The 25523-nt window shown below is 47.4% G+C and overlaps 1 protein-coding gene and 1 pseudogene across 2 annotated transcripts in view; one reads left to right on the forward strand and one right to left on the reverse strand.

Annotated features, from left to right (window-relative positions):
- The window catches only part of STK10 (serine/threonine kinase 10), a 113621-nt gene that overhangs the window by 25717 nt on the left and 62381 nt on the right, over positions 1-25523 (forward strand). For both annotated transcript variants that reach the window (XM_026007115.2, XM_072756592.1), the window contains one exon: positions 49-213. In XM_026007115.2, coding sequence (XP_025862900.1) covers positions 49-213 — 165 coding nt within the window. The remainder of the gene's footprint in view (positions 1-48; positions 214-25523) is intronic.
- On the reverse strand, positions 20096-20589 carry LOC112926163 (cytochrome c oxidase assembly protein COX20, mitochondrial pseudogene; annotated as a pseudogene).

Below are 25523 nucleotides of genomic sequence, written 5' to 3' on the forward strand. Positions count from 1 at the left end.
TTTCCTGCCAGGCAGGCCTCATTGACCTTCTTTGTCTCCACTTTGCAGGCCAAGAACAAGGAGACAGGTGCTTTGGCTGCCGCCAAGGTCATTGAGACCAAGAGTGAGGAGGAGCTGGAGGATTACACGGTAGAGATCGACATCCTGGCCACCTGTGACCACCCCTACATTGTGAAGCTCCTGGGAGCCTACTACTACGACGGGAAGCTGTGGGTAAGAGCCACCTGCCTGCCCCCTCTTGGTCCTTGTGGCCCGGTAGACTGGAGCTAGCCTGGTTCAGAGGTCCTCAGCTCTTCCTTAGTGTTTGCTTTGGGAGGAAAAGGTGAAGTAGGGGGCCCTGGCCTCCCCCCCATCCTTCCCTTTCTACAGAGCCTCCCCAGTTTTGCAGGTAGGGGCAATGGTATGGAGGAGGAAGGAATTCTAAAGTTCTCCTGCCGTGCCTCAAATCCCAGAGCTGCTACTTACAAGTTGGAGAACCCTAGGTGTATTCTTAACCTCACTGCCTCGGTTTTTCCAACTGTAGGATGGGGGTAATAATAGAACATAGTTCGTGTGGTTATTACAGGGATTAAATAAATTAATTCATGATCAGCACTTAGAGATGTGTACCTGGCAGGTTTAAGAGTTTGGTGACCGTTGGCTGTTTTATTATTAGTAACAGTGGCATCGTTACTATCCCACTGCTTTGGCTGCTACGTGGGGATTATTTTCAGTGCAGCACTAAGCACATTCTCCATCAGCAGCCTTAGTTTGATGTGCGTAGTGCAGATGCTGCTTCAAGCCCCACCTTCCAAACCCAGCATCACCCCCCAGCTGGTCTAGAGAATTTCCGCAGCGCCCCTGGTTTTCATAGGATGTGTCTGCTGTGTAGAATGCCTGTCCTGTGGATGGACGCTCTTCTAGGATGAAAGCCTCTCAGTTGATAAAACCCAGACCGCCTAGAACATACGTGTTCAAACACGTTCAAACTATTTTTCAGCAAGTGGTTTTCTTTTTATATGTAAAGTAACATACTTATGTCCCTAAAACTCAGTACCACATTTGTCACAAAATCATGTGCAGGAAAAGTCTCCTGTGAATTCTAGATGCTCTTGGGAGACTGTGAGAATCACATGTAGATGTTTTGCAGAGGCAGCTGCGGGGCGGCAGGGCTGGGCGCCTCCAGTGGTGCTGGAGCTGGGAGAGCGAGCTGGCCCGGGCATGGGTCCGCATTGCCGCACACAGCAAGGTTAACTGTGATTTGGTGGTCAGCAGGGGATGTTTTCAGCATTCGACTTCCTACCATGCTAGTTTATTATGTGTACAGAGTTACATTTTAGGAAATTAATGGAAGTTTGGTGTTGATAAGTAGTATGTGATCATCTTTCCCATTTAAAAGAAGAGGAAGCACCGGGGTGGCTCAGTGGTTGAGTGTCTGCCTTCGGTTCAGGGCATGATCCCGGGGTCCTGGGATTGAGTCCCACATCGGGCTCCCTGTAGGGAGCCTTCTTCTCCCTCTGCCTATGTTTTTGCAGTTCTGTCTATATCTCTCATGAATAAATAAATAAAATCTTAAAAAAAAAATACGAGGAAATAGACCCCAGGTTTTTTTTTTAGGAACAGACTACTGACACTGGACGGGGGGAGATCTGTGTTTCATTTGAGTAAAGAATCCTGCTGTTTAAGAAATTTAAAGGAGAGTTTAGAAACCACTGTCAGTTTATCCCTTTCATTTCACAGAAGTAAAGGAAGCCAGGGTGTGAGGGGAGTGAGAATGTGGCCTCCCTAGCCCTGCCCAGAGCTCTGTCCACTGACACTCAATTCTGGATAGAAGCCAACTTTCCTTTGCTTCTCAGAGTATCTCCTTGGGGAACCTCCTGGATGTCACTGGGGGGATAAAACCACCATTACTTGATTGCTAGCTGCCGATACCAAAACCCTTCCTCACCCACCATCCCCAGGTGCCTCAGGAGGTGGTGAACAGGATGAAGACACAGGCATAGAGAAGGCACACTCGCTTGCTCATAGTCACACACCTGTGCCTACATGTTTCCTCTGTCCTGATTCGTGGAGCTGCTTTTAAAAAAGTTCTCTCTTTTAAGAAATTAAATATTACATCTATAGTTACCAGAGAAAAATGAGAGCATACAGAAAAACAAGAGAAAAAAAAAAGATTAAAACCATTAGAGTTTTTGTACCAGATAGCCACTAATAACATTTAGAACATATTTTTCCTAGGTTTTTAAAAATACATACACATACATACCCATATCCACAGGCTTTTTAAAAAAAAGGAGGATTGAGGGCAGCCCAGGTGGCTCAGTGGTTTAGTGCCACCTTCAGCCCAGGGCGTGATCCTGGAGGCCCGAGATCGAGTCCCACGTCGGGTTCCCTGCATGGAGCCTATTGCTTCTCCTTCTGCCCGTGTCTCTGTGACTCTGCCTCTCTCTCTGTCTCTCATGAATAAATAAATAAAATCTTAAAAAAAAAGGATTGATACCATACTTATTACTTTACCTTTTACCTCTTTTTATTTAAAGTCTATTTTTTTTTAAGTAATCTCTACACCCATCTTGGGGCTTGGACTTACCATCCTGAGATTAAGAGTTGCATGCTCTACCAACTGAACCAGCCAGATGCCCTATTTATTTAAGGTCTATTAAGAACAACTTTTTTTAAAAATATTTTATTTATTTATTTATGGGAGACACACAAAGAGAGGCAGAGACATAGGTAGAGGGAGGAGCAGGCTTCCTGGGAGAGCCTGATTCAGGACTCGATCCCAGGACCCCTGATCATGACCTGAGCTGAAGGCAAGTGCTCAACCACTGAGCCACCCAGGTGCCCCAAGAACAACTTTCATGTCAGTGGGGAAACACTTGCATTTTCATATTTGTAGAATTCCATCTTCTGACCATGTGACTTTCTGTTGTTGGGCATTTACACTGCTTTTTTTTTTCTGTTATAAACAAAGTTGTGATGGGCCTCTTTGCATTTTTGTGTGCTTGTCTGTGAACCTTTGTGAGAAAATTTTTAAGCATTTTAAGTGTCTGTTGCTCAGCCAGCCTCACAGAGCCACTTTTTGTCTTATATAAAGTTTTCCCATCTACCTGCCCACCTATCACACCCACCCAGCATTCATCTGTTTATCTGTCCATCCATCCTCCTGTCTATCCACACAATCTTTATTGGACTGCTGATTATGTACTCATTAAGAAAAACATCTTTTATATGTCTGTCTTCATTATTGATTGTGGCCGGGTACCAAGTTCATGACTTTCCCAGGTCCGAAGAAAATACGATCCACAGGTAACGTTCACCTAGAGCTTACTCTGTGCAAGGCCTTTTGCTGTTGCGTTTTACTAGGATTATATCATTTACTTTTCATTCTGCGGGGTAGTTCCTTTTCTCCCATCTTACAGATGAAAATGAGCAACAAAGAGGTTAACAAGTTCCCACCCAAGGCCGCAGCTAGAAAGTGCAGAGTTGGAAAACAGAGAAGGACAGTGTGTAACTGGGCTGTGACCATCATGAGGTTGTTTAAATAGATATGTGAGAATGTTCTGACACAAAGTTGCCTTTAGGCTAGGACTTTCTTACCCGGGTCTGCAGTGTGGCCAAAACTATTGCTTATCCTCCTCTTCTGTAACTGTCCCTACCCCCTACGTTTGTTGTTTTGTAGACCCTTGATGGTACCATGTCCTCATTCTTGAGGATTTGAGTTTTAGACAGTGTGAAATCAAGGCAGAAGGTGCTCTAGCACCTTCTAGCACCAGAAGCAGGCTTCTGTCATTAAGTGGATGACAGGGAAAGGGTCTTCAGCAGAAGGAGCAGCACGGGCAGTGGTGTGGAGGCATGAAAGTTGTGGCGTTTGGATGATGGGTAGTCTCGGATCAGGTCAGCCTGTAGAAGGAGGAGGGCGGTAAGTGATTGGAGGACATATTGTGTGCAGGGCCTCCAGATGCCAAGGTGAAGAGTTTACACTTAACTTTTTGGATCCGTGGTTCTCCAAGTACTGCCCTCAGACCAGTGGCAGCAGCCCCTGTGAAAAATGCCAGGTGTAGGTCCTAGCCCAGACAGATTTGCTGAATTGGAAGCTCTTGGTGGAGCCCAGCAGCCCTGTGTTTTAAAAAGCCCTCTAGATGACTTTGATGCTTGTTTAGCTTTGAGAACTGTTTCAGGTAATGGGGACTTAGTGGCAGTTTCCATGGGGAGAGACATCTAGTGTTTTATTTTTTAATTTTATTAAAACTTTTTTTTAAAGATTTTATTTATTTATTCATGAGAGACACACACACACACAGAGGCAGAGACAAAGGCAGAGGGAGAGCAGGCTCCATGTAGGGAGCCCGACGTGGGACTGTGATCGCGGATCTCTAGGATCAGGCCCTGGGCTGAAGGCGGCGCTAAACCGCTGAGCCACCTGGGCTGCCCTAAAATTATCTTCTTAAGATTTTATTTATTTATTTGACAGAAGAAGAGAGAGCACAAAAATAGGAGGAGCAGCAGGCAGAGGCAGAGGGAGAAGCAGGCTCCCCACTGATCAGAGAACCCGATGCAGGGCTTGATCCCAGGACCCCTGGATCATGACCTGAGCCAAAGGCAGACACTTAACTGACTGAGCCACCTGGGTGCCCCACATCTTGTGTTTTATAAAGAAATCAGATTTGAAGGGGCAAGAATAAAAGCTTTGAGGTCAGCCAGAAAGCACTAAGAAAAAAGGTTGTGAGAGGGAAACAGGATTTGGTTAGAAAGGCTTCAAAAGGAACATTTGAGGGACACCTGGGTGGTTCAGCAGTTGGGTGTCTGCCCTCAGCTCCGGGTGTCATCCCATAATCTGGGATTGAGTTCTGCATCAGGCTCCCTGCAGGGAGCCTGCTTCTCCCTCTGCTTATGTCTCTGCCTTTCTCTGTGTCTCTCATGAATAAATAAATAAAGCCTAAAAAAAAAAAAAAACCCAAAAAACAAAAGGAACATTTGAGCTGTATCTTGAAGGATGTGTAGGAGTGTGCAGGGATATCTCCAGAGGGATAGGGTGAAGGAAGAATGAGTTAAATAGGCAGCAGCATGTGCAAAAAGGGAGAAGTCTCTTTCCGAGATATAGGATTGAAAGGTACACTGACATTTGGTGTTTCCTTCTGCATGATGGTTCTTGGATCCAGGCCTCCTGTGTGGCTCTAGAAACCATTTTTGCCATGATAGTGTCTTTGGCAAAACCAGTCCTGAACTTGGGGTCTGCTCTCAGGGCTTGGGCTTGGGCTTGGGATGAGCCATTGAGATCCAGGAACAGACCTTTCCCCTGAATGGGGTGGAGAGCATTCACCAAACCACCCCACCTACAATCTGACAAGATTAGCTCATTTTCTTCCAGAATTTATAGTTTTAGCAAAATCCCTTCATAGTTTCTTTTACCTACTTTTTTTTTTTTTTAAGATTTTATTTATTTATTCATGAGAGAGACACACAGAGGCAGAGAGAGACACAGGCAGAGGGAGAAGCAGGGCTCCATGTAGGGAGCCCGACATGGGACACAATCCTGGGTCTCCAGGATCATGCCCTGGGCTGAAGGCAGTGCTGAGCCACCCGGGCTGCCCCCACTTCTGTATTTGAATATCAAATGGGGGAGGGGATCCCTGGGTGGCTCAGTGGCTCCCTGCATGGAGCCTGCTTCTCCCTCTGCCTGTGTCTCTGCCTCTCTATGTCTCCCTCTCTCTCTCTCGGATAAATAAATAAAATATTAAAAAAAATGAATATCAAAAGGGGGAAAAACAACTCAGAATATTCTAGACCAACGCTCTCCAGTAGAAATGTAATATAAGCCACATATATAATTTTAAATTTTCTAACAGCTATATTAAAAAAATTAATTTAAATATTTTTTAACCTAGTATATCAAAATATTATTTTGACCTGTAATCAATATAAAAATTATTAGTAAGATATTTTACTTCATTTTTCATTCTAAGCCTTCAACTCATGTGTGTGTTTTACACTTTTAGCACATTTCAATTCAGGAACTAAATTTTCATCAGAAATATATATATATTTTTAAGATTTTATTTATTTATTCATGAGAGACACAGAGAGAGAAGCAGAGACACAGGCAGAGGGAGAAGCAGGCCCCATGCGGGGAACCCGATGTGGGACTTGATCCCGGGACTCCAGGATGATGCCCTGGGCCGAAGGCAGGTGCCAAACCGCTGAGCCACCCAGGGATCCCCCCTTCATCAGAAATCTATATTTAGATGTCATTAAATTTACAGCTGACAAAAGTAGATGCAAAGTTGTATCAATATTCTTAAATGTTTCCTGGTAATGGAATTGAGTGTCAGTTTTTATTTTTTAAATTTTTATTATTTATTTATTAAAGATTTTATTTATTTATTCATGAGAAACACACACAGAGAGAGAGAGAGAGAGAGAGAGAGGCAGAGACACAGGCAGAGGGGGAAGCAGGCCCCATGCGGGGAACCCGATATGGGACTCGATCCCGGGACTCCAGGATCACACCCTGGGCCAAAGGCAGGCATTAAACCGCTGAGCCACCCAGGGATCCGAAAATTTAAATTAGTTAAAAGTGAAGAAAGTCATACATTTAGTTCTACACTAGGCACATTTCAAGTGCTCGATAGCCATATGTGGTTAGAAGCTACTGGATTGGATAGTGTAGACAATGCAGTCTGGATGTGGACCATGGCCCAAAAATGAGTGAGTGCAGGAAACCCTGGGCTGCCCTGGTGAATTTCCTTTAGTTTATAATGGCTTCTCCCCACCAACATCCTTTCCTCCCCCAACCCTGAGCCAGATTTTGGTCTCTGGGAAAGTCTTGCAAGGGTTGGGTCTGTTTTCCAACGGGACAGGCATTATGGGAGTAGGAGAGAATGGGATGATGGAAAGTAAGTATTTAACAGTCACCTCCCTGAGAACAGCCCTGGTGTATAGCATCTGCCAATTTCTGTGGTGTAAACATTCCCACTTTGGTTAATTTTGAGTGACAAACACCATGTCACTGACAGAGCTTTTCAAGATTTTATTTATTTACTCATAAGAGACACAGAGAGAGGCAGACACACAGGTAGAGGGAGAAGCAGGTTCTGTGCAGGGAGCCCGATGCAGGACTCAATCCCAGGGCCCCGGGATCAACCACGGAACCACCCCTGCGTCCCTGGGAAGAGGTTTGCAGTAGCCCTCATGATAAAGTATTTCTGAATACAGGTGTGATAGATGTAAAAAAAAAAACTTTAAGAGTATGGATAACAGTAGAATGTAGTAAAATAATGAATTTTTGAGTGTTTAAGATCTTTGTTTTTAGTCTCCAAAGATTATGAAGTTATATAACTTAATTTTTTAAATAATGGTTGTGTTTAACACTCCGCTTCCCGAAAGTCCTGGAACTGTCCCCATCAGGTTCCCAAGCCAGCAAACGCTAGCTCTGGCATACCTCTGCAGCCAGACTGGAGGTGTGTTGACTAAACTACAGAATGCTGCATCTGGGTGTCACACAGCCATCCAGTCATTTGCAAGATGAGACAACCGCAGACCAGAAAGGGTCTGGGATTTACCCAAGGTCACACAGCACATTAGTCACAAGGCCAGACCCGCAGAAGTCTTCAGAGGCCGTGGGTGAGAGATGTAGGTACTCCTGTTACACTGTCTTATAAAGCGCTGTCCGCAGCTCCCCAGAAGATCACACCCAGCACACAGGCTGGGTCCCAGGCCTCTTCTCCCATTCTTCTAAGCTACTTGGAGGCAGCACCTCCAGGCCTTTGCTCATCTAGTACCCTCTTCCAGACGCGCCCTTTCTGCCGTCAGCAAGAGCCTCCCTGCCTCCCTGAGGCCTTCTCACTTCTCACGCTTACCTCTAGGTGGAATTTAGCTCGTTTTCATCTCCTTTCTACTCCATTCGTTCTCTCTCCTTCTACTAGGCACATTTTAGTAATGACCAGTCTTGGTGTCACTCCCGGGAGATGGGACCCTGCCTTCATTCTCGCCCAGGGCTGGTCCAGTGCAAGAGAAGGAGTGAAGGTCCAGGCTGGTCTTTTCTAGAGAGCTGAGGCTGTTTGGGGCCCCTGGTGCCCTGGGGAGACTCAAGTCCCACGAGGCACATCCTGAGGCTGACTTCGGCCTTGGTTTTGAAAGCAGCAGTTCTTTAGCCAGTGAGAGCTAGTAGGGAGAGAAGGAATCTTCATTCCTCTGAAGGTTTTCTTCCATGTGCAGAATTGAAGAGGTGAAGGTGACTGGAGGCCTGCTTTTGCACAGGGGGAGGATTTCCAAGCCCCTCCCCCATTCGCTCCTGACCACAGGTCTTGGTCAGCCCCCCTTTTTTTTTTTTAAAGATTTATTTATTTATGAGAGAGAGACACACACGCACACACACATAAATGGGAGGCAGCAGAGGGAGAGGGAGAGAGAATCCAGGCAGACTCCCCGCTGAGCTCAGGAGCCCAATGCGGGCTTGATCTCATGACCCTGAGATCATGACTTGAATGGAAACTGAAAGTTGGATGCCTAAGTGACTGCGCTGCTCAGGCGCCCCACGCTCAGTCCTTTGACAAGGGACAGACTTGCTGTCTTGATCCATTACCTGTTCACCCCTGGACATCTGGCCCCGGCCTCTAGAAACTTTGGTAATCTTGGGGGAATTAAGTCTGCAGCCCTGGCCGATGGCAGTGTTTATTTATTTAACCAAATCTCTGTTGGATTCCTTCCTTGTGCCAAGCCCTGTCCCAGGCCCTTTGGCTACAGAAGTTAGCGCAGGCAGGCCGGGTCTGAGGACCCAGAGGGTGCCACAGGACCAGCCATGAGTGTCGTTGGCTTCATGCAGGACAGAAACGAAACTTGAGCCAGGAGGAGGTGAGGCCTAGGGACTGGGCAAGCCACCCTCAGTGTGTGTTCTGGGAGGCCTCCCTGAGGAGGCGGCATTTGAGCAGGAGCCGGTGGAGGGAAGGCCACGGCGACAGCAAGTGGAAGGCCCTGGAGTGAGAGTGTGTGAAGACAACGAGGGGCGGTGTGCCCAGGTTGCGGTGGCGGGAGATGAGGGCTGGGAAGGCGGGAGTTGCGATCTCACTGTAGATGTTTGCAAACTCCTGGGGGCCCTCAAGCGGGGCAGTGTCTACCCTCCTCTTTGGCCATCAGTCCGATTGGTGTTTGCCCTCGCTTCTCTTCTATGCCTGTCAGGTGCATTTGTTCTCTTACTTGCCCTGAAGCAAAAGAACTGGGTCCTGTCCTGTGTCTTGGTGCCAGTGTGGATCTTAGCTTAACAACCCCTTTAGTACAAGTGGAGATGAGGATGACAAAACCTAATCCTGTGGTGAGGATTCAGTGAGGCATGCGGGTTGGGTGTGGGCAGCAATGCCTGGCACAAAGTGGGTGCTTAGTTAATGCCATTGTTACTCTCTCCCCTCCTCTCCCAGCCCTTCATTCCCATTCCTTATGCCTTCCAGCTCCTTCTACCCTCATTTTCCTGCATCTCTCCCTCTTTTGGCTTCTCTGCATTTTACTTGGTGAACCTTCCTGAGGCTTCACTGTGATCATGTCCCCCCAAAACAATAAGAAAGGTAACATTAAGGTGGAGGCCTTTCAAGTGTGCACAGCAGGCCTGGCCACCCTGGACTGCCCTGGAGACCTGGCACAGGTCAAGATCAGAAGTCCCTATGCCCTGGGTTTCATCTGGTCAGAAAATTTACGCTGAGTCTATTTGCCCAGCAGTCCCCTTGTGGAGTACTGGTCAGAGCAGTGATTCACCTGCTTGGCATGGAAGGTCTGTACAATCCTGGAGCCTTCCTGGGTTTTTCCTGGAACTAACTGGCCTCAGTGCTGAATCTCTTCAGTATTTGTATGATCCTCTTGGTACGGCTGCCTCTTCCACATGTCATTCATCCTGCTGCCTCTGTAATAGTTAACTCCTTTTTTTTTTTTAAGTAATTCACTTTCTAGAAATTAAATACATTTATTGAAAAAGAAACTTTCATCTGACTGTCCTAAATGGAAAACTAGGACCCACTTGCCACAAACGGAAATAAGAGAAAATAAACCAATTCTGTTAAATTCCAGCTCGACCCCTTTGCTTGCCAAGCCTTCAGCCTGGGCACTGCCAGGGTTCAGGCCTTGCTAAAAGGCAGTTGTCACAGTACGGATTCCCCCCTCCCAAAGTGGCCCCCAGAATAGCCCCATGGACTCTGGTCTCCCCCAGGATTTGGATCATTCTCTGTGTTTGGGGAGCTGCCCTGGACATTGTAGAATGTTTAGCAACATGCCTGCCTCTACCCACTAGATGCCAGTAGAACCTCCCTGCTTAGTCTGACAACCAAAATTGCCTCCAGATGTTGCCAGATGTCTCCCCAGGGTGGGAGGGGGGCAAAATCACCCTTATTGAGAACTAGAGGACTTTCATTCAGTCTTCTATTGTTGGGGGTGGGAGGGCGTCAGCCATGCCAGACAGGCTGTGAGCCATGGCCCCTCACCTGTGTGTGTCAACCCTTAGAGCAAGTTGCAGACTGATGATCTCAGGCCAGATTGGGCCTGTAGACACTTTTTTGTTGTTGTTGTTGTTGTTTGTTTTGTTTAATTTTATTTATTTATTTATTCATAGAGAAGAGAGAGAGAGGCAGAGACACAGGCAGAGGGAGAAGCAGGCCCCACACAGAGAGCCTGACGCAGGACTCGACCCAGGGTCTCCAGGATCACGCCCCAGGCCACAGGCGGCACTAAACTGCTGCGCCACCGGGGCTGCCCGACACTTTTTTTTTTGGCATGCGAGACATTCTTAGAAATTTGTTGCTAGCATTTTGTCAGATTCTGGTCTCGAAAATTCTAGATATGTCACTGTGTAGGCTACCTTTCTGCATGGCAGCCATCGACAGGGGCCCCACAGACAGGGATGTGCTCTCCGACTAGCCTCAGACCTCACCACTCCCGTGCATTCCTGATACCGAGGCTCTTTGTCATTGGGGTGTGCCACTGTTTAACTTCAAGTAGAATTGAGAGGAAATATTTCTCATCTCACATCTCTATCAAAACCGAGGAAAGTAAGGATAATCAAGAGGATCGTGTTCCTAGAAAGTACGTGTAAGAGCACAGTTTTTCATATATTCAGCTTCCTTTGCTCCATAAGTTAGCTACCCAGACCTGGTGAGCTCTGCAGCCAGGAGTTCTGGCCTAGGGAGTCCAAAAATAGGCTTGCGAGGGCTCTGTGAACTTCCTGAACATGTATACCAACGTGTGCGTGTGTGTGACCCAGAAGGAGTGACTGGGGGCTTTTCAGAGAATGACTTCTTGTTTGAAAGTAAACATTCTGCAAAGAGGAAGTGCAGGTCCCAGGGTCACAGAGCAGGGTGTGGGTGGGAGGGTGTGGGTGTCCACACTTGTCCACATGACTGTATGACCACATTTCATCAGCCAGGGTTTCTGCGGCTTGTTGCTTTGGGCTAGGAGGGCAACTGTTGATCACTGACAGAGATTGTGTATCTAACCTTAAACAAGCCAGAGCTATAAAGAGAAGGTGGTGTTAGAAAGTAGCTAGCAGTTCTGTGTACATCTAGAAAGTCGCTCATTGTGGCAGGAGCACTAGGCTGACGTCAGGAGACCTGAGATCTTCCGGATCTGAGACTAACTTGCTGTGTGACCGTAGCCAGGTGCCATCCCTTGTGTGTCCCTCGCTTCCTAGTCCATGGGGTGAGGGACTTGGAAAAGTTGATCTCAAGGAGGCCTTTCCATCTTAGTTGGCTCATTTCGTTTCTCTGAAATCCTGAATTCTGGATCCATGGACAGCAGTGTTGTGGGGCAGGACCCCTTCCCATGGACTGTAGGGTCCTGGTACCCGCTGGTATTCACTAACCTCTCCTCTCCTTCCCGGATTGGGTCTATGGGGCACCCACTTGTTGGGACACATGCATGTATCCACAGTAGCACTTTGTAAAGCACCTGAAAGTCTGTACAGGCTTCTCAGTCGTTTGAGGCAGATGTGTTACTACTTTCCTGCCTTTCCTGTTATACAGATAGGTGCCCTGGAACTTGAGGAGGGAAAGCAGGGGAGGAGGCGTGGCTTCTTGGACTAGAGGGTGAATCAAGTGGCAGGATGGGGGTGGTGATAAGACAGAGTCAGCAAAATAACTGGCCTTTGCTGGGCTCTTTCATGATTATCTCACCAAATTGTCACAGATCTATGGGACAGAGATGTGGTCACATCCATTTTACAGATGTGAAGACTGAGGGTCAAAGAGAGAGAGAGACTCATCTTGACTAACAGCTAGGTTTGAATCCAAATCAGCAGGGCTCCAAAACCTTGTCTCCTCCTCTCTGGGTGCCAGCCTGGGCACCCCTGGGAACAGTTCAAAGAATACAGGGTGTGTCCCCCTGCCCTCCACCTAGGGAGCCCATCGTCTGGGGCAGAACATAGCTTAGCAATACCTGGTGGGGAAGGGATCTGTGGCCAGAGGATCCACCTGGCTTCTCCCTCAGGTGCAGCAGGTTCCTCCTGGCGCTGCTGGTGTCCCTGTCCGGGCACAGGTAGAGTCAGGTAGCTGGACATGTGGATGGACAGGGGGCCCACTGTCCACACTGGAGTAACCTGGGGCTGCCTGGAATCCTGCTGTTGGCATGGCCAGCCTGGGGTCTGTGTGTCACATTCACAGGAGCCAGAGTGACTCTGGTCCAGGGATTTGCCCACCATGTTCCCAAGCATGTCCTCATGGGTTTTGTTTGCCATCTGACCCAGTCAGCTGGCTGTCATTCCTCCTCGGCCCTTCAGAAGCACCTCACATTCTTTCAGTCCATCAGGCATGGGCTTTGGAGTCACCCAGGCCTGGGTTGGAACCTGACTGCCCCTGTGCTGCCGTGTGACCCGAGACATGACTTCTCATGCTTTAGAGGCTCGGTTTCCTCACCTGGACATGGAGGGTGATGACAGCTGATTTCACAGCACTTTGTCCAGGGTCGGAAACCCAGCATGTCCCGGTTGGCAGACAGTAGGAGCCCCTGTCAGGCACTTAGCTAACAGGTCTGGGGTGGTGTTCAAGGCCTAGATGGGCAGATAGTCATGTAAACCAGGCCCACAGGCTACATTGAGGGCAGGCTTTTACCATTTTTTGAAATAGCACGAACCTTTATAAATTGACATCTCTCTCATAAGAATCCAGAGACCAGGAGGGGCGTCGCTAGGAAGACAGCAGTCCAAGGAAGAGAGGAGACAGCCCCATGGCCCCCAGCCACCATCCGGCTTGGCTTGAAGGATCAGCAGCTCTGGCTTCTTGGGCCAGTATTTCTGCCTGGGGTCTCTGAGCTGGCTGAGTGCAGCTGCCCTGGGGATGGGCACCTGCTGCCCTGTCTGCCTCTGCCCCCCGCCACCCTTGGGTAGCATGTATGCCCTGCCGGGCCCTGAAAGGCACAGATAATTCCAGTCCTGGGTGGGAAGTGGGGAAACAGAGGATGGATGGGGGCCATGGGGCTGTCTTCCTCTCTTCCTTGGATTGCTGTCTTCCTAGCGGCGCCCCTCCTGGTTTCTGTCAGGCCTTGGGCTTGTGTTGTCACCGAGGGGACTTTAACTATTGCAGCTGTTGCAGAGTCTGGGGCGGCTTTCATTCATTCACTCATTCTCGCACTGGCTTGTGGACTCTGCCCTTCTCTCCCTTCCTGCATCAATGAATGTTTATGGAGCACCAGCTGTGTGCCAGGCCCTGCTTCAGATGCTGAGGGCACGGACACAAAGCCTTGCCTTCAGGGAAATTACATTCTAGGGGCAGTGGGGTGGGCATGGAGAGGTGGACAAGAGACAAAATCAGATTACACAGCCCATGGAGTGACAGATGGTGAGGTGCGCTGTGCACACGTGAGTACTTAGACTTGCCTGGGATGCCCACTGTTCCTCCCTGCGCCCCTGCTATTCTCGTATTGCTCCTTCACGCTGTTGTCAGGTGTCCTGGGGACCTGCCATGTGTGTCCAGCTGCCGGCGTCACGAGTGGTAGCCGTGCACTTACCGAGCTCATGGGAGGGCTTCTTTACGCCATCCTGCTGGATCACTACCTGGTGTGTGTGTGTGGGGGGGGTCCTCCAGGTGCCCCCACAAGACAGATGAGCAAACCGGACTACAATCCCTGAGCTTGCCCCAGGGGGGCTGTTAGTCGTCGTCCCAGCCAGAACTAGAACCCACTGTGTGGGTCAGCAGTGCTGAAACCCCATGTTCACCTTAGTTCATGCAGGTGTGTTGGTTTCTTGGCGACTTGTGTCCCTCAGACAATGAGTGGAGGAAGGCCGGGGCTTGTCTTGGGGATGCAGTAAGACAGGCAGGCCCACCCTGCACCATTTTCCTGGCTCTGTGAGCAGGCCAGCGCTGGTCTGCCTGTGGTGCCACACTGCCACCCCCCAAGCCTTTGTTTCAAATCCTACTTGTCCTTTAAGGACCATCTCAAATGCCACAAATGTTTAACAAATTTAGTTGACAATGGTATCTCCGACCTGACAGACATTTCCTGTGACCCTGCTCACTCTGCATCTTAAGGATTCAGGAGGCCATAGGACCCTCCGTTCTAAGTCCTTTTCCACGGCCCTGGCTCATTGCTCTCCGGCTCAACAGGGGCCCTGGCACAGCTGGCTTAGGGAATGGTGGCTGGGCACACCGATGGTCAGATGGGATCAGAAATATCTGTGCCGACACACAGCTTCCTGTGTCTCTCCCCAGGGGCTGCAGGTCCAGTTTGCATCTGGTTCCAAGGCTGAACTTGGCCTTTCCTGAAAGGTGGTATGATGAGGATGGTGGTGATGGTGATTAACCATCCTAATGATGATGGTGATTGTCACTTGTCACGTTCTGATTAGGTGCCAGGCACTGTGTTTTTTTACCCGTGTGATCTCATTTAATCTTCCAAGACTGCATCAGGGTGGGAATGTGTTTCCCCATTTTACAGAGGGGGACCTGGAGTCCCACAGTCACCCAGTAGCAACCTCTGGACTCGGGCTCAGGGGACTTTGATCCTGAAGCTAGTGCTCCTTACCTCTGGGCAGGACGTGAGGGGTTAGCACCTCCGGATTCGGATCACCTCAGTAGCACCCCAGAGCTGACTGGGACTTGGGCCAGCACATTAGGATGCGGTGCCATCTCCACCTCCACATCCACCCCAGGGATTGTGGCACAGGGGCCCTAGAATGTGCTAGTTAGGCTCAGAAGCTCACTGGATCATCTCTCCTCCCTCCTGCCTTGCAGAACTGCCCCTCTACCCCAGGAGCCCCAAGATCACCCCCTGGGCTCTGGGGGCCCTTCCTGCCCGTTGGGGCTGCTCGGTACACGTGGTTCCTTCTGCAGGCTTTCTGTGGATGTGGCAGGCATGGCTGAGGGTGGAGGGAGGAGGCACAGCGTTCCAGGGAGGCCTTGTGGGTGTGGGCTGCCCCTCTCAATGGCCATATTGTTTGGCCTGGGGCTCAGAGGTGCGGAGGTTTTGGGACTCCACCTACAGGGACAGGCTGCTGAGAAGCTGGAGACATTTTTGTGTTGACTCTTCTGTTTTTGGGTGGCTGCCCCGTGGACTTCTTTCCACAGACCTCTGTTGAGTAACCAGAAGCCTCTTGGCTTCCATGCTGCTGGGGTGTCCCCCCACCCAGAGGCCAGCGCCTCTCAGAGCAGGGAGGCCTGGATGATTGTGGTATCTATCGCTGCTTCCCCAGGGACAAACAGGCCCAGAGAGGCAAAGGGCTCACTCAGGGCTCCATGCCTTCAGCGGCTTTGTATCTTGGAGTCAGACAGACCTGGGTCTTTGTCCTTATGTGCTCCATCCCTTATGTGCTGAGGGGCTGTGGGGAAGCTCTTTCCCCACCAAACCTCAGTTTCCCCATCTGTAGAAGAGGGGTAAGAGTAACGGCTCACATAAAGGAATGCTTAGCGCAGTGCCGGGAGGCGTTAGGTGCTCACTCACGGCAGCCATCAGCTCTGCTCTCGGGCGGCAGAGTGGGAGGGACTGGCTTCTGTCTGGCTTTCCGTGCTGAATCTAGCCATCAGCTATGTTAGTCACCCTTTGGCTGTTCTGCCCTGATTTCTCGGCATTTTAAGGCCACTGAGGTGTTTGACTGACATGCATTCATTTATATATCCAGAGGCTCCACTAATGGATGATTTGAATGGACTTTTAGAAGCATAGCCTGCTTATTCAATGATAAAGTGACTTGAGATACTCACCTTGAAGTCCAAAACGTGTGTTGCAAGTGACTTAGAGCTGTTCAGAGCTTCATTTTCCAGGTGTGAAGACTGAGGATCAGAGCAGGAAAGGGGTTATGGCCGCTCCACAGAAGGACAGCGGCAGAACTGGGAGTCTGTGCAGACCTCCCAGCTCTGGCTTATTTAAGTTTAATTCTAGGAGTGTTGCCAACATGCATTTATTGAGCACCTTATGTGTGCTCACTCCGTGTTCTTACTGGCTTCAGGGAAGGCCAGGGAGGTGAGGGGACCCAGGCCCAGATCAGAGTGTTGGTGCCTCATCTCTGGCCTGAGCGTGCCTCAGTTGTCTCTCAGGGGCTGCTGGGCTGTGGCAGTGCCAGCCTGATTCTGCTGCTTGGCCCTGCTGCCCGTGGACTGTAAAAGTTAATTTTGAAACCCTGTGGGTGGTCCAAGCTTTCTCTTATCTGGGCTGGGACATCCTAGCTCCCTTATCTCTGGGTGAGCAAGCTCACTTGGTATGTGTGAGCTGACCAGTGGGGCCCAGTAAGGGCTGGAGCAAGGAGAGAGAGGGGCCCTTTCCCCAACCCACCCAGAGGCTGTGGCTTCCTCCTTGAGACATGAGGAAGGGGGGAGGGAGCCACTAGGTCTCTTCCACTGGGGAGATGAACAGAGCCCAGACTTGGCACTCAGGTAGTTCCCAGTTTGGGTCCTGGCTCTGCTACTACTCATTTCATAAGTTCACAGCCTTAAGAGGTGTGTGGTGTATTGTCCTTGGCCTGGAAGGGACTAGCTGTGCCATCATAAATGTTTCTGTGGACTCAGTAGTCACTTTCTGGTACAGATACTCATGGTCTCTTCTGCAGCCTCCCTCTCTTTTCTCTTTTTTAAATTTTTATTTATTTTTTTAATTTATTCATGAGAGAGAGAGAGAGAGGCAGAGACAGAGACACAGGCAGAGGGAGAAGCAGGCTCCATGCAGGGTGGCTGATGTGGGACTCGATCCTGTGCTCCAGGATCACGCCCTGGGCTGAAGGTAGGCGAAACTGCTGAGCCACCCGGGCTATCCCCTCTCTTTTCTCTTTACTTGGAATTGGGTTTCAATCCATTCAGTGGTGAACAATTTAAAAAAAAATTTTAATGTTTTTTTTCCTTCTGGTTTTAGTTTGTTTGCTTTTATTAAAAAATGAAAAAGAGGGATGCCTGGGTGCCTCAGCGGTTGGGCATCTGCCTTCAGCTCGAGGTGTGATCCTGGGGTCCTGGGATCAAGTCCCATATCGGGCTCCTTGCATGGAGCCTGCTTCTCCTCTGCCTCTCTCTCTACCTTTCATGAATAAATGAATAAAATCTCTAAAAAAGAAAAAAAACCCTTTACTCAGAGAGACCTTAATCTCTCTGAGCCTCAGTGTCCCCATATGTAAAATGGGAATAAAATACCACTGAATGCTAATAACAATTGGCAACATTTATTGAGCATTTCCTTACTCTGTGCCCGGTAAAGTTTTTAGTGCCTGGCATACATTATCCTGTTTAATCCTTACAATAAGCCCCATGAAGTATAGGCATTTTTTAGGATACCTACCTTAAATCGTGAGTGGAAGATAACCCACACAAAGTGTATGGCATAGGGCTTGGCACAGAATAAGTTCTTGATTCCAATTAAATGTCAGGAATGGGGAAACTGAGGCTGACCCCAGGTAACCTGACAACCCCTTACATCTTGAGGAGGTTGAGGGCACAGAGTGAGACCATATAGGTAAAACAGCTGCATACCTGGGGGTTTCTTTGTGTGTGACTTAAAAGAGTGGAAATCACCTTGGTGTTGATGTCTAGCCCCAAAAGGTGGGTCTGGTAGAGAGGAGAGATTTTTGATTCTGGCTCTGTCTGTCTTAAGGAGCATTGAGTTGACTGATTTGCACAGCTCTGAAGAAGCTTATACAGTATGCATCCCCAGGCTGAAAAAGGAGAAGATACTTCTTTAATTGAGCTGTGCAGGTGCTGTGCAGTGTGCACACCTGCCTAGGCCTCCTGCCAGGTGGGCTCATTTCCCAGATGCGGAGATTGTTTTGTTGTTTTTTGTTTTTTGTTTTTTTGAAAGAGAGCTTCAGGGGCACAAGGACTGTTGTTTTTCGCTGCTGTCTTCCTGGTGGCCAAAAGAGCACGGGGCAGGATAGGTGCCTGATGAATCCGTGAATGAATGAATCAATAAATGAGTGAGTGACAGGAGAGGCGCTGTGACCTGCCAAGATCACGTAACAAGGCCGTGACCTTATGCTGTGCCATGACAGCTGCTTAATCTAAACTGATGCGGAGGCAAACACAGGTTTCCAGTTTCGTCTGGCCTCCAGCCAGAGAAGCAGCCAGCAACTGCATGCTGTCCCCGGCCAGGCACCCTCTGAGTGTGTGTACGGGCTGGCGTCTCCGGGAAACGAAGCTCGGGAGTGGGAGGAGGGAGACCCGCCATGGTGAGGGTACTCTGACGAGAGGCCCAGAAAAAGCAAGCGCCTCTCTTACCAGAATGTGCTGCCTGTATCCGAGCTCAGGCTGACCTGCCTTCTTAATGCAGGGCCGCTGTTGTGAGCCTCCCGGCCCGCGTGGGCCAGGGTTCAAATCCCAGCTCTGCCTGCACCAGCTGTGGGTTCTAGGGGAGGGCGAGAGAGGAAGTCCCATCTTAGATGTTGAGTTGAAACCTTATAATGAAGACATTCAGAGGCCAGCAGGGAAGATGCCTGATATATTGTAGGCCCTCCTAGTTGGTTGGGGAAGGGGTTGGGCCCAGGGAATGGGAGCCTCTTATGTCCGAGCACTGGGTTTACATCTTGGCCTCACCCCTTATAAGTTGGGGCCTTGACAAGTTACTGAATCTTTCTGTGCCTCAGTTTTCTCGTCTGGGATAGGGGATGGTGAACGACAGCCTGTGCACAGTCTGGCCCACCCCTTGTGTTTGTAGATGAAGGCTTGTGGCACACAGCTGTGCCCATCTGTTCTGGTACCTCTGGCTGCTTTCTGGCGACAAAAGCAGTCTGCTTGCAACAGAGACCATATGGCTGCAAACCTGGAAACATTTACTATCTGGCCCTTTATAGAGAAAGTGTGGTAACCCTTGATCTATAGAGTGGGAATAATAACAGTATTTACATTACAGAATTGTGTGTAGATAAAACGAGAGACTGTGAATAAAGAGCCATGAAGGGCACTTGGGTCACTTTTTAAAAAAAATTTTTTGAGAGAGAGAGAGCACGCACAAGAGGGGATGAGGGGCAGAGGGAGAGAGAGAGAGAGAGAGAGAGAGAGAGAGAGAATCCTGAAGCAGACTCCATACCCAGCACAGAGCCCCACATGGGGATGGATCCCATGACCCTGAGATCATGACCAGAGCTGAAACCAAGAGTCTGACCCTTAACCTACTGAGCCACCCAGGTGCCCCGAACTTGGGTCACATTTTAAGAGCCATGCAGTCTCTTGCTCTGGGATCCTATTCCTTCCTGCCCGTACCTCTCCTTGGGCTCCTTCCCCCAGTCCCTCATAACCACTAATGTCTGTCTCTGGATTTGCCTGTTATGGACATTTCATGTAAATGGAATCATATATGTGGCCTTTTGCTATCTGACTTCTTTCATTGGTACAGTGCTTTCAAGGTTCATCCATATTGTAGGATGTGTCAGTGCCTCATTTCTTTTTATGACTGAATCATATTGCATTGTGTAGATAACACCACATTTTGTTCTGTGGGTTGCCTTTTCACTCTGTTGATAGGGTCCTTTGATGCACAAAAGTTTTAAATTTGGATGAAGTCCAATATGCTTATTTTTTCTTTTGTTGCCAGTGCTTTCAGCATCATATCCAAGAAATTGCCAAATCCAATGTCAGGAAGCTTTTCCCCTGTGTTGTCTTCTGAGAGTTTCATAGTTTCAGCTCTTATGTTTGGGTCTTTGATCCATCTTGAGTGAATTTTTTTTTTTTTTTTACTACAACCAACACATCCTTTATTTGCTTGATTGAAAGTAATGGTACATACGAGGCTTAATAGAGTGTTCTCTACTTTATTCTGACTCCAGAGTTGTATTCTGATGCTTGAGACTGCTCAACTGCTGTTCTTGTCAGTGGTTGGTTTTCTTTCAGGATCAAGGTGGGTACTTTCGTACAAAATCTTATTTTTAATTCCATCTCTGGCAATTCTTTCCTGGATTCTTAGCTTTGCATAATTATACCTACAGTGGAACCAGCATCCTAAAGTCACCAAGATAAATCCTCCTACTCCAACGTCACATGATCTTCTAATCCTACTAGTTAGCAAAAAATGTCCAAGGCCAGCCACAACCGATCCTAACGAACCATACAATACCGAATCCCGTGCACAGGGAATGTTTTCAACATCTAAAATTCCTAGGAGCTTAAAGGGCTAGGATAAAATAGAATAGAAAAGAACCTTCCCCTTGGTGGGCTCGCCGGGCTCCGGCGTGGCGGCCATGGCTTCCGGTGGGCGCCTGCCCATCTTGAGTGAATTTTTATATATGACCTAAGGTGTAAGGGTCTACCACCTTCATTCTTTTGCATATGGATATTTTAGTTTTCCCAACGCCATTTGTTGAAAAGACTGTCCTTTCCCCACTGAATGGTCTTGGCATCCTTGTTGAAAATCATTTGCCCATATATGTAAGGGTTTATTTCTGGGCTGTCTTCCATTCATGAATATGTCACTCTTCCTTTAGTACCAGGATGTTTTGATTACTGTAGCTTTGTAGTAAATCTTGAAGTCAAGAAGTGTGAGATTTCTAACTTTCTTCTTTTTCAAGAATGATTGTTTTGGCTATTAGGGGTCCCTTGATATTCCATATGAATTTTAGGAAAGATTATTCAATTTTTATAAAAGATGCCATTAAGATTTGATAGGACTTGCACCTGTAGATGGGGTATATTGACATCTTAACAATGTTGAGTCTTCTAGTCCACGAACATGGACTGTCTTTCCGTTTACTTGCACTTTCTATAACTTCCTTCAGCAATGTTTTATAGCTTATGGAGTATGAATATTTTGCCTTCTTGATTAAGTTTTTTTTTCCTTCCTAAGTATTCCTGAGTTATTTTCTTCTTTTTTGATGCTATTGTAAATGGAATTGTTTCCTTTTTTTTTTTTTAAGGCTTTATTTATTCATGAGAGACACGGAGAGAGAGGCAGGCAGAGACATAGGCAGAAGGAGAAGCAGGCTCCATGCAGGGAGCCCGATGTGGGACTTGGTCCCGGGATTCCAGGATCATGCTGAGCCAAAGGCAGATGCTCAACTGCTGAGCCACCCAGGCAATCAGTCCCAAGATTGAGTCTTGATAGGTTGCATAGTTTTTAGGAATTTGTCTAGGCTATCCAGTTTGTTAGTGTACAGTTGTTCATAGTACTCTCCTATAATCTTTTTTTTCTGTAACATCAGTAGTAATGTCTCCATTCATTTCTGACATTAGTAATTTGAGTCCTCTCTTTTTTTTCTTAGTCAATCTGTCTAATCGACATATGTTTTTCATTATCTTGGATATATATCTAGGAGTGGAATTCCTGGATCAATTGGTGGTAATGCTGTGTTTAATATTTTAAGGAACTGCCACACTGTTTTCCAAAGTACCTGCACCATTCCCCCCATCATTGTACAAGGGTTCCAATTTGTCCATATCCTTGCCAACACTTATTGTTGTCCTTTTTAATTCTAGGCATCCTAGCAGCTGTGAAGTAGTATCTCATAGTTTTGATTAGCATTTCCCTAAGGACCAATGATGGGGAGCATCTTTTTATATCCTTATTGGCCCTTTGTTTCTATTTTGGAGAGACATTTATTCATATCCTTTGTCCATTTTTAAGTTGGGTTATTTGTCCTTTTATTGTTGAGTTGTAAGAATTTTTTTTTTTTAATTTTTTTATTTATTTATGATAGTTACAGAGAGAGAGAGAGAGGCAGAGACACAGGCGGAGGGAGAAGCAGGCTCCATGCACCGGGAGCCTGATGTGGGATTCGATCCCGGGTCTCCAGGATCGCGCCCTGGGCCAAAGGCAGGCGCCAAACCGCTGCGCCACCCAGGGATCCCAAGAATTTTTTATATATTCTGGATACTAGTCTTTTATCAAAATATATGATTTTCAGGTATTTTTCCCATTCTTTGGGTTGTCTTTTTACTTTTTCAGTCCTGCACTTTGATGTACAAAAGCTTTTATTGTTGATGAAGTCCATTGCGTCTTTTCTTTTGTTGCTTGTAATTTTGGTGTCATTTCTGCCCACCCGATCTTAACTAATTGTCATATACTCCTTGACGTGCACTCAGGTATCCACAAAGCCTTTTTGTAAATGATGAGAGGATTTTTATTATTTTTATTTATTTATTTATTTTTTTGATGAGAGGATTTTTAAATAATTGCATATGTATTATATATACATACATATGTACATATATGTACATACTATTTATATATACTCATCTTTTGGGAAAATACTCATTGAGGTAGACTCCATTTTTTTCTATCTGACCATCTTTAATTATGCAAATCCCTAAAGCCTCTGAAAATACCCACGGCTTCTCAAACCATCCCTTGGTAAAGGCTTACCAGGATGATCTTATATCCTACCCAAGCCCTTAGCTCTTCGGTTACAAGCACAAAGAATAAGGAACATTGATGAGGAACTTCAGGTTAATAAGGAGGATAAAAAGGATAATTCTGCCGGTTTGCTCCCAAGATTTCTCTACCACCATCTTACATTAGTTTTTGCCAGGAGGAGGGGAGATGTGGCCCCAAGGTCCAAGCTTCTTGCCCTTTTGCAAATTCTTATAGAGCAGTGGTTCTCAAAGTATAGTCAGGGAACCAGCACCGGCACCCCCTGGGTGCATTTGTTGGAAATGCAGATGCTTGGACCCTACCTGACACTGCTTAGTGAGGTTTTGTTTTAACAAGTTCTCCAGGTGATTCTGATGCATGCTAAAGTTTGAAGACCACTGGCATAGTGTTTTTAGCTGGTAGCACTTAGAGATGACTAGGAAAATCTTATTTGCCAAATGAGATGGCATCCCCTCGTCCTCCCCTTTCATTGTTCTAGTTCATCTTCATCATCTCTTGCCAAATGTGAGATCAGATGCTTTCGGTAACAAGAAATAGAAAATCTCAAATTAGCCTAAACAATGGAAGAAATTAATGGGCTTGCATATTTTATTTGAAAAGTCCAGAGGAAGGTCAGATTTGAGACGGATATCGAGCATGGCTCAGTTACACTGTGAATCTCTCTGCCCTCCTCTTTGTATCAGCGATGTCTTCATGCTGGCTTCCCTCATGGTTGCAAGATGGCTGCCTGTGACCATTGGGGCTTCGTGCTTCCTAATTGTCTCCAGAGGGAGATATCATGGCATCTCACACCATCAAGCAGAGCTCACCAGCTTGGCTGTGACCTGTAATCCTACCTGTGACCAGCCCTGAGCCAGCCGTCAGGGCAAGAGGCAGAGAATTTCCCTGGTTGGGTTAGGCCTCCTCTCCCCACTGGGGATGAGGTGAGTCTCACTCAGCTACCATGGCTGTTTCACAAAGGGGAAGGAAAGAATGCTGTGTTGGCAGGGGGGAAGGCAACCATGATGCCTTGGCCTTTTGCTGTTTGTGCCAAATCCACTGTTCCTCTGCTTTCCCACCCTCTAGAGATACCATATCTGATGTTGGTCGGGGGGAGGGGGGGTTCCTCTAAAGCAGAAACCCTGTCTGTAACACCCTTTATTGAAACCCTCTGGTGCCTTTCTCCAGACATACAGAACTCTCAGGGTCAAGTTCATACTTTGAGATGTTCGAGTTCTAGTTCCAGTTAACCTTTGATGAACCCCTTGGAACATTCCACCATTCCCCCCTTCATTCTCTTCCAGGCTATTTTGCCTCTGCACTTGCTGTGTTTTGCTTATACTGTCTCTGTGCTGCTTCATTTGACAAATTTGCCCTTCAAAACCAGCTCTTCTCTGGGAGGCCCTCCAGGATGGCCACAACTTTTTTTGATAACTTAGTCATGATGTGCCTATATTGGCCTCTGCCTGTGGTCTTGGGGCAGGGACCTGTCTGGTTCATCCTGGGTCCCCAGTCCCCAGGCTTGTTAGAGACTAGGAACTCAGATAGTGTTTGTTGATTGAATACTACTTTTATGGTCCTGCTGTGCCTAGCACTGTGAAGCCCCCTGGTAGTAGTCAGTTGGTACTTGTCAATGAATCAATAAACTGATCACAAACTGCACTTCACCACTTCCTGAGAAAACCTTGAGCCACAGTGCTTGCTGCTCTCAAGGGAGCGTGAAGGATGAGCCTCTGATGGGTTCAGGGAGTTGGTCCTTGGTACTTGTAGCTGTTGCATTTGGGGCTTGGTGAGGGCTTAGGGGCCTTCAGCTCTGCACCCAGGAACCCTTGACCCTAAGAAGCCTCTTTTCATTCCTAGACACAGTGGGCACAGGCCTGCTGGGGCTCTAATTGTAGACAGGCATAGATATCCCATCTCCCTTCAGTTGAATAGATGCATCTATAACCAGGGGTTATTTTAAGACAGTTCTTCCCATTTAAAAAAAAAAAGGTTTATTTCTAATATTTTTATGACTCCTGTATGTTGAGTAAAATGTGGAAAATATATACCAGTACAGACTACCTGTAATCCTTCCCTGGGTATTAATGTATGTGCTTCCATTCTGTTTCCCTAGCATGAATATTTAGTGACTTCCTAAGGTATTGGGATGCATATTTTATTTTTATTTATCATTATTTTATTAATTGAGATTATTTTGTTAATTAGCCCACATGTTTCTGTGGAAGTCTCCTGCAACCCTGCCACTGACAAGCTGAAAGAACCTTAAGACCCATGTAGAGGAACCTAGGAAGAACTGTCATGAAAGGGACCTTTCTTTTTGGTATCGCATCAAGACAATAAGATGTGAAAAATTTAAAACCAAAAGGAGGAAAAAAAAACACTTAAAATAAAAGGGGAAGAAAACCCAAACCATATTTTGCTATATGTGAGAGTATTGTCAGGCAATATTTACACAAAGGTCAATGGAATATCACTCTAACACATTTGTGATGAATACCAATGAGTGCTGTTTCTTCAGACTTCTGCAGGATGGTTATCTTTTATTTCTTTTTCTTTTTTTAAAGATTTTATTTATTCACAGGAGACAGAGAGAGAGAGAGAGAGGCAGAGACACAGGCAGAGGGAGAAGTAGGCTCCATGCAGGGAGCCCGATATGGGACTTAATCCTGGGACCCCAGGATCACACCCTGAGCCAAAGGTAGATGCTCAACTGCTGAGCCACCCAGGCGTCCCAGATGGTCATCTTTTAAAAACATTTTATTGGGGTCCATATTATAAGTTGTGAAATAGTGTGGGTTTAATCTTGGCATAGAGTCAAAAGTTGGTAC

The sequence above is a fragment of the Vulpes vulpes genome, chromosome 4 (assembly GCF_048418805.1).
Source record: "Vulpes vulpes isolate BD-2025 chromosome 4, VulVul3, whole genome shotgun sequence".
NCBI classification, from domain to species: domain Eukaryota; kingdom Metazoa; phylum Chordata; class Mammalia; order Carnivora; family Canidae; genus Vulpes; species Vulpes vulpes.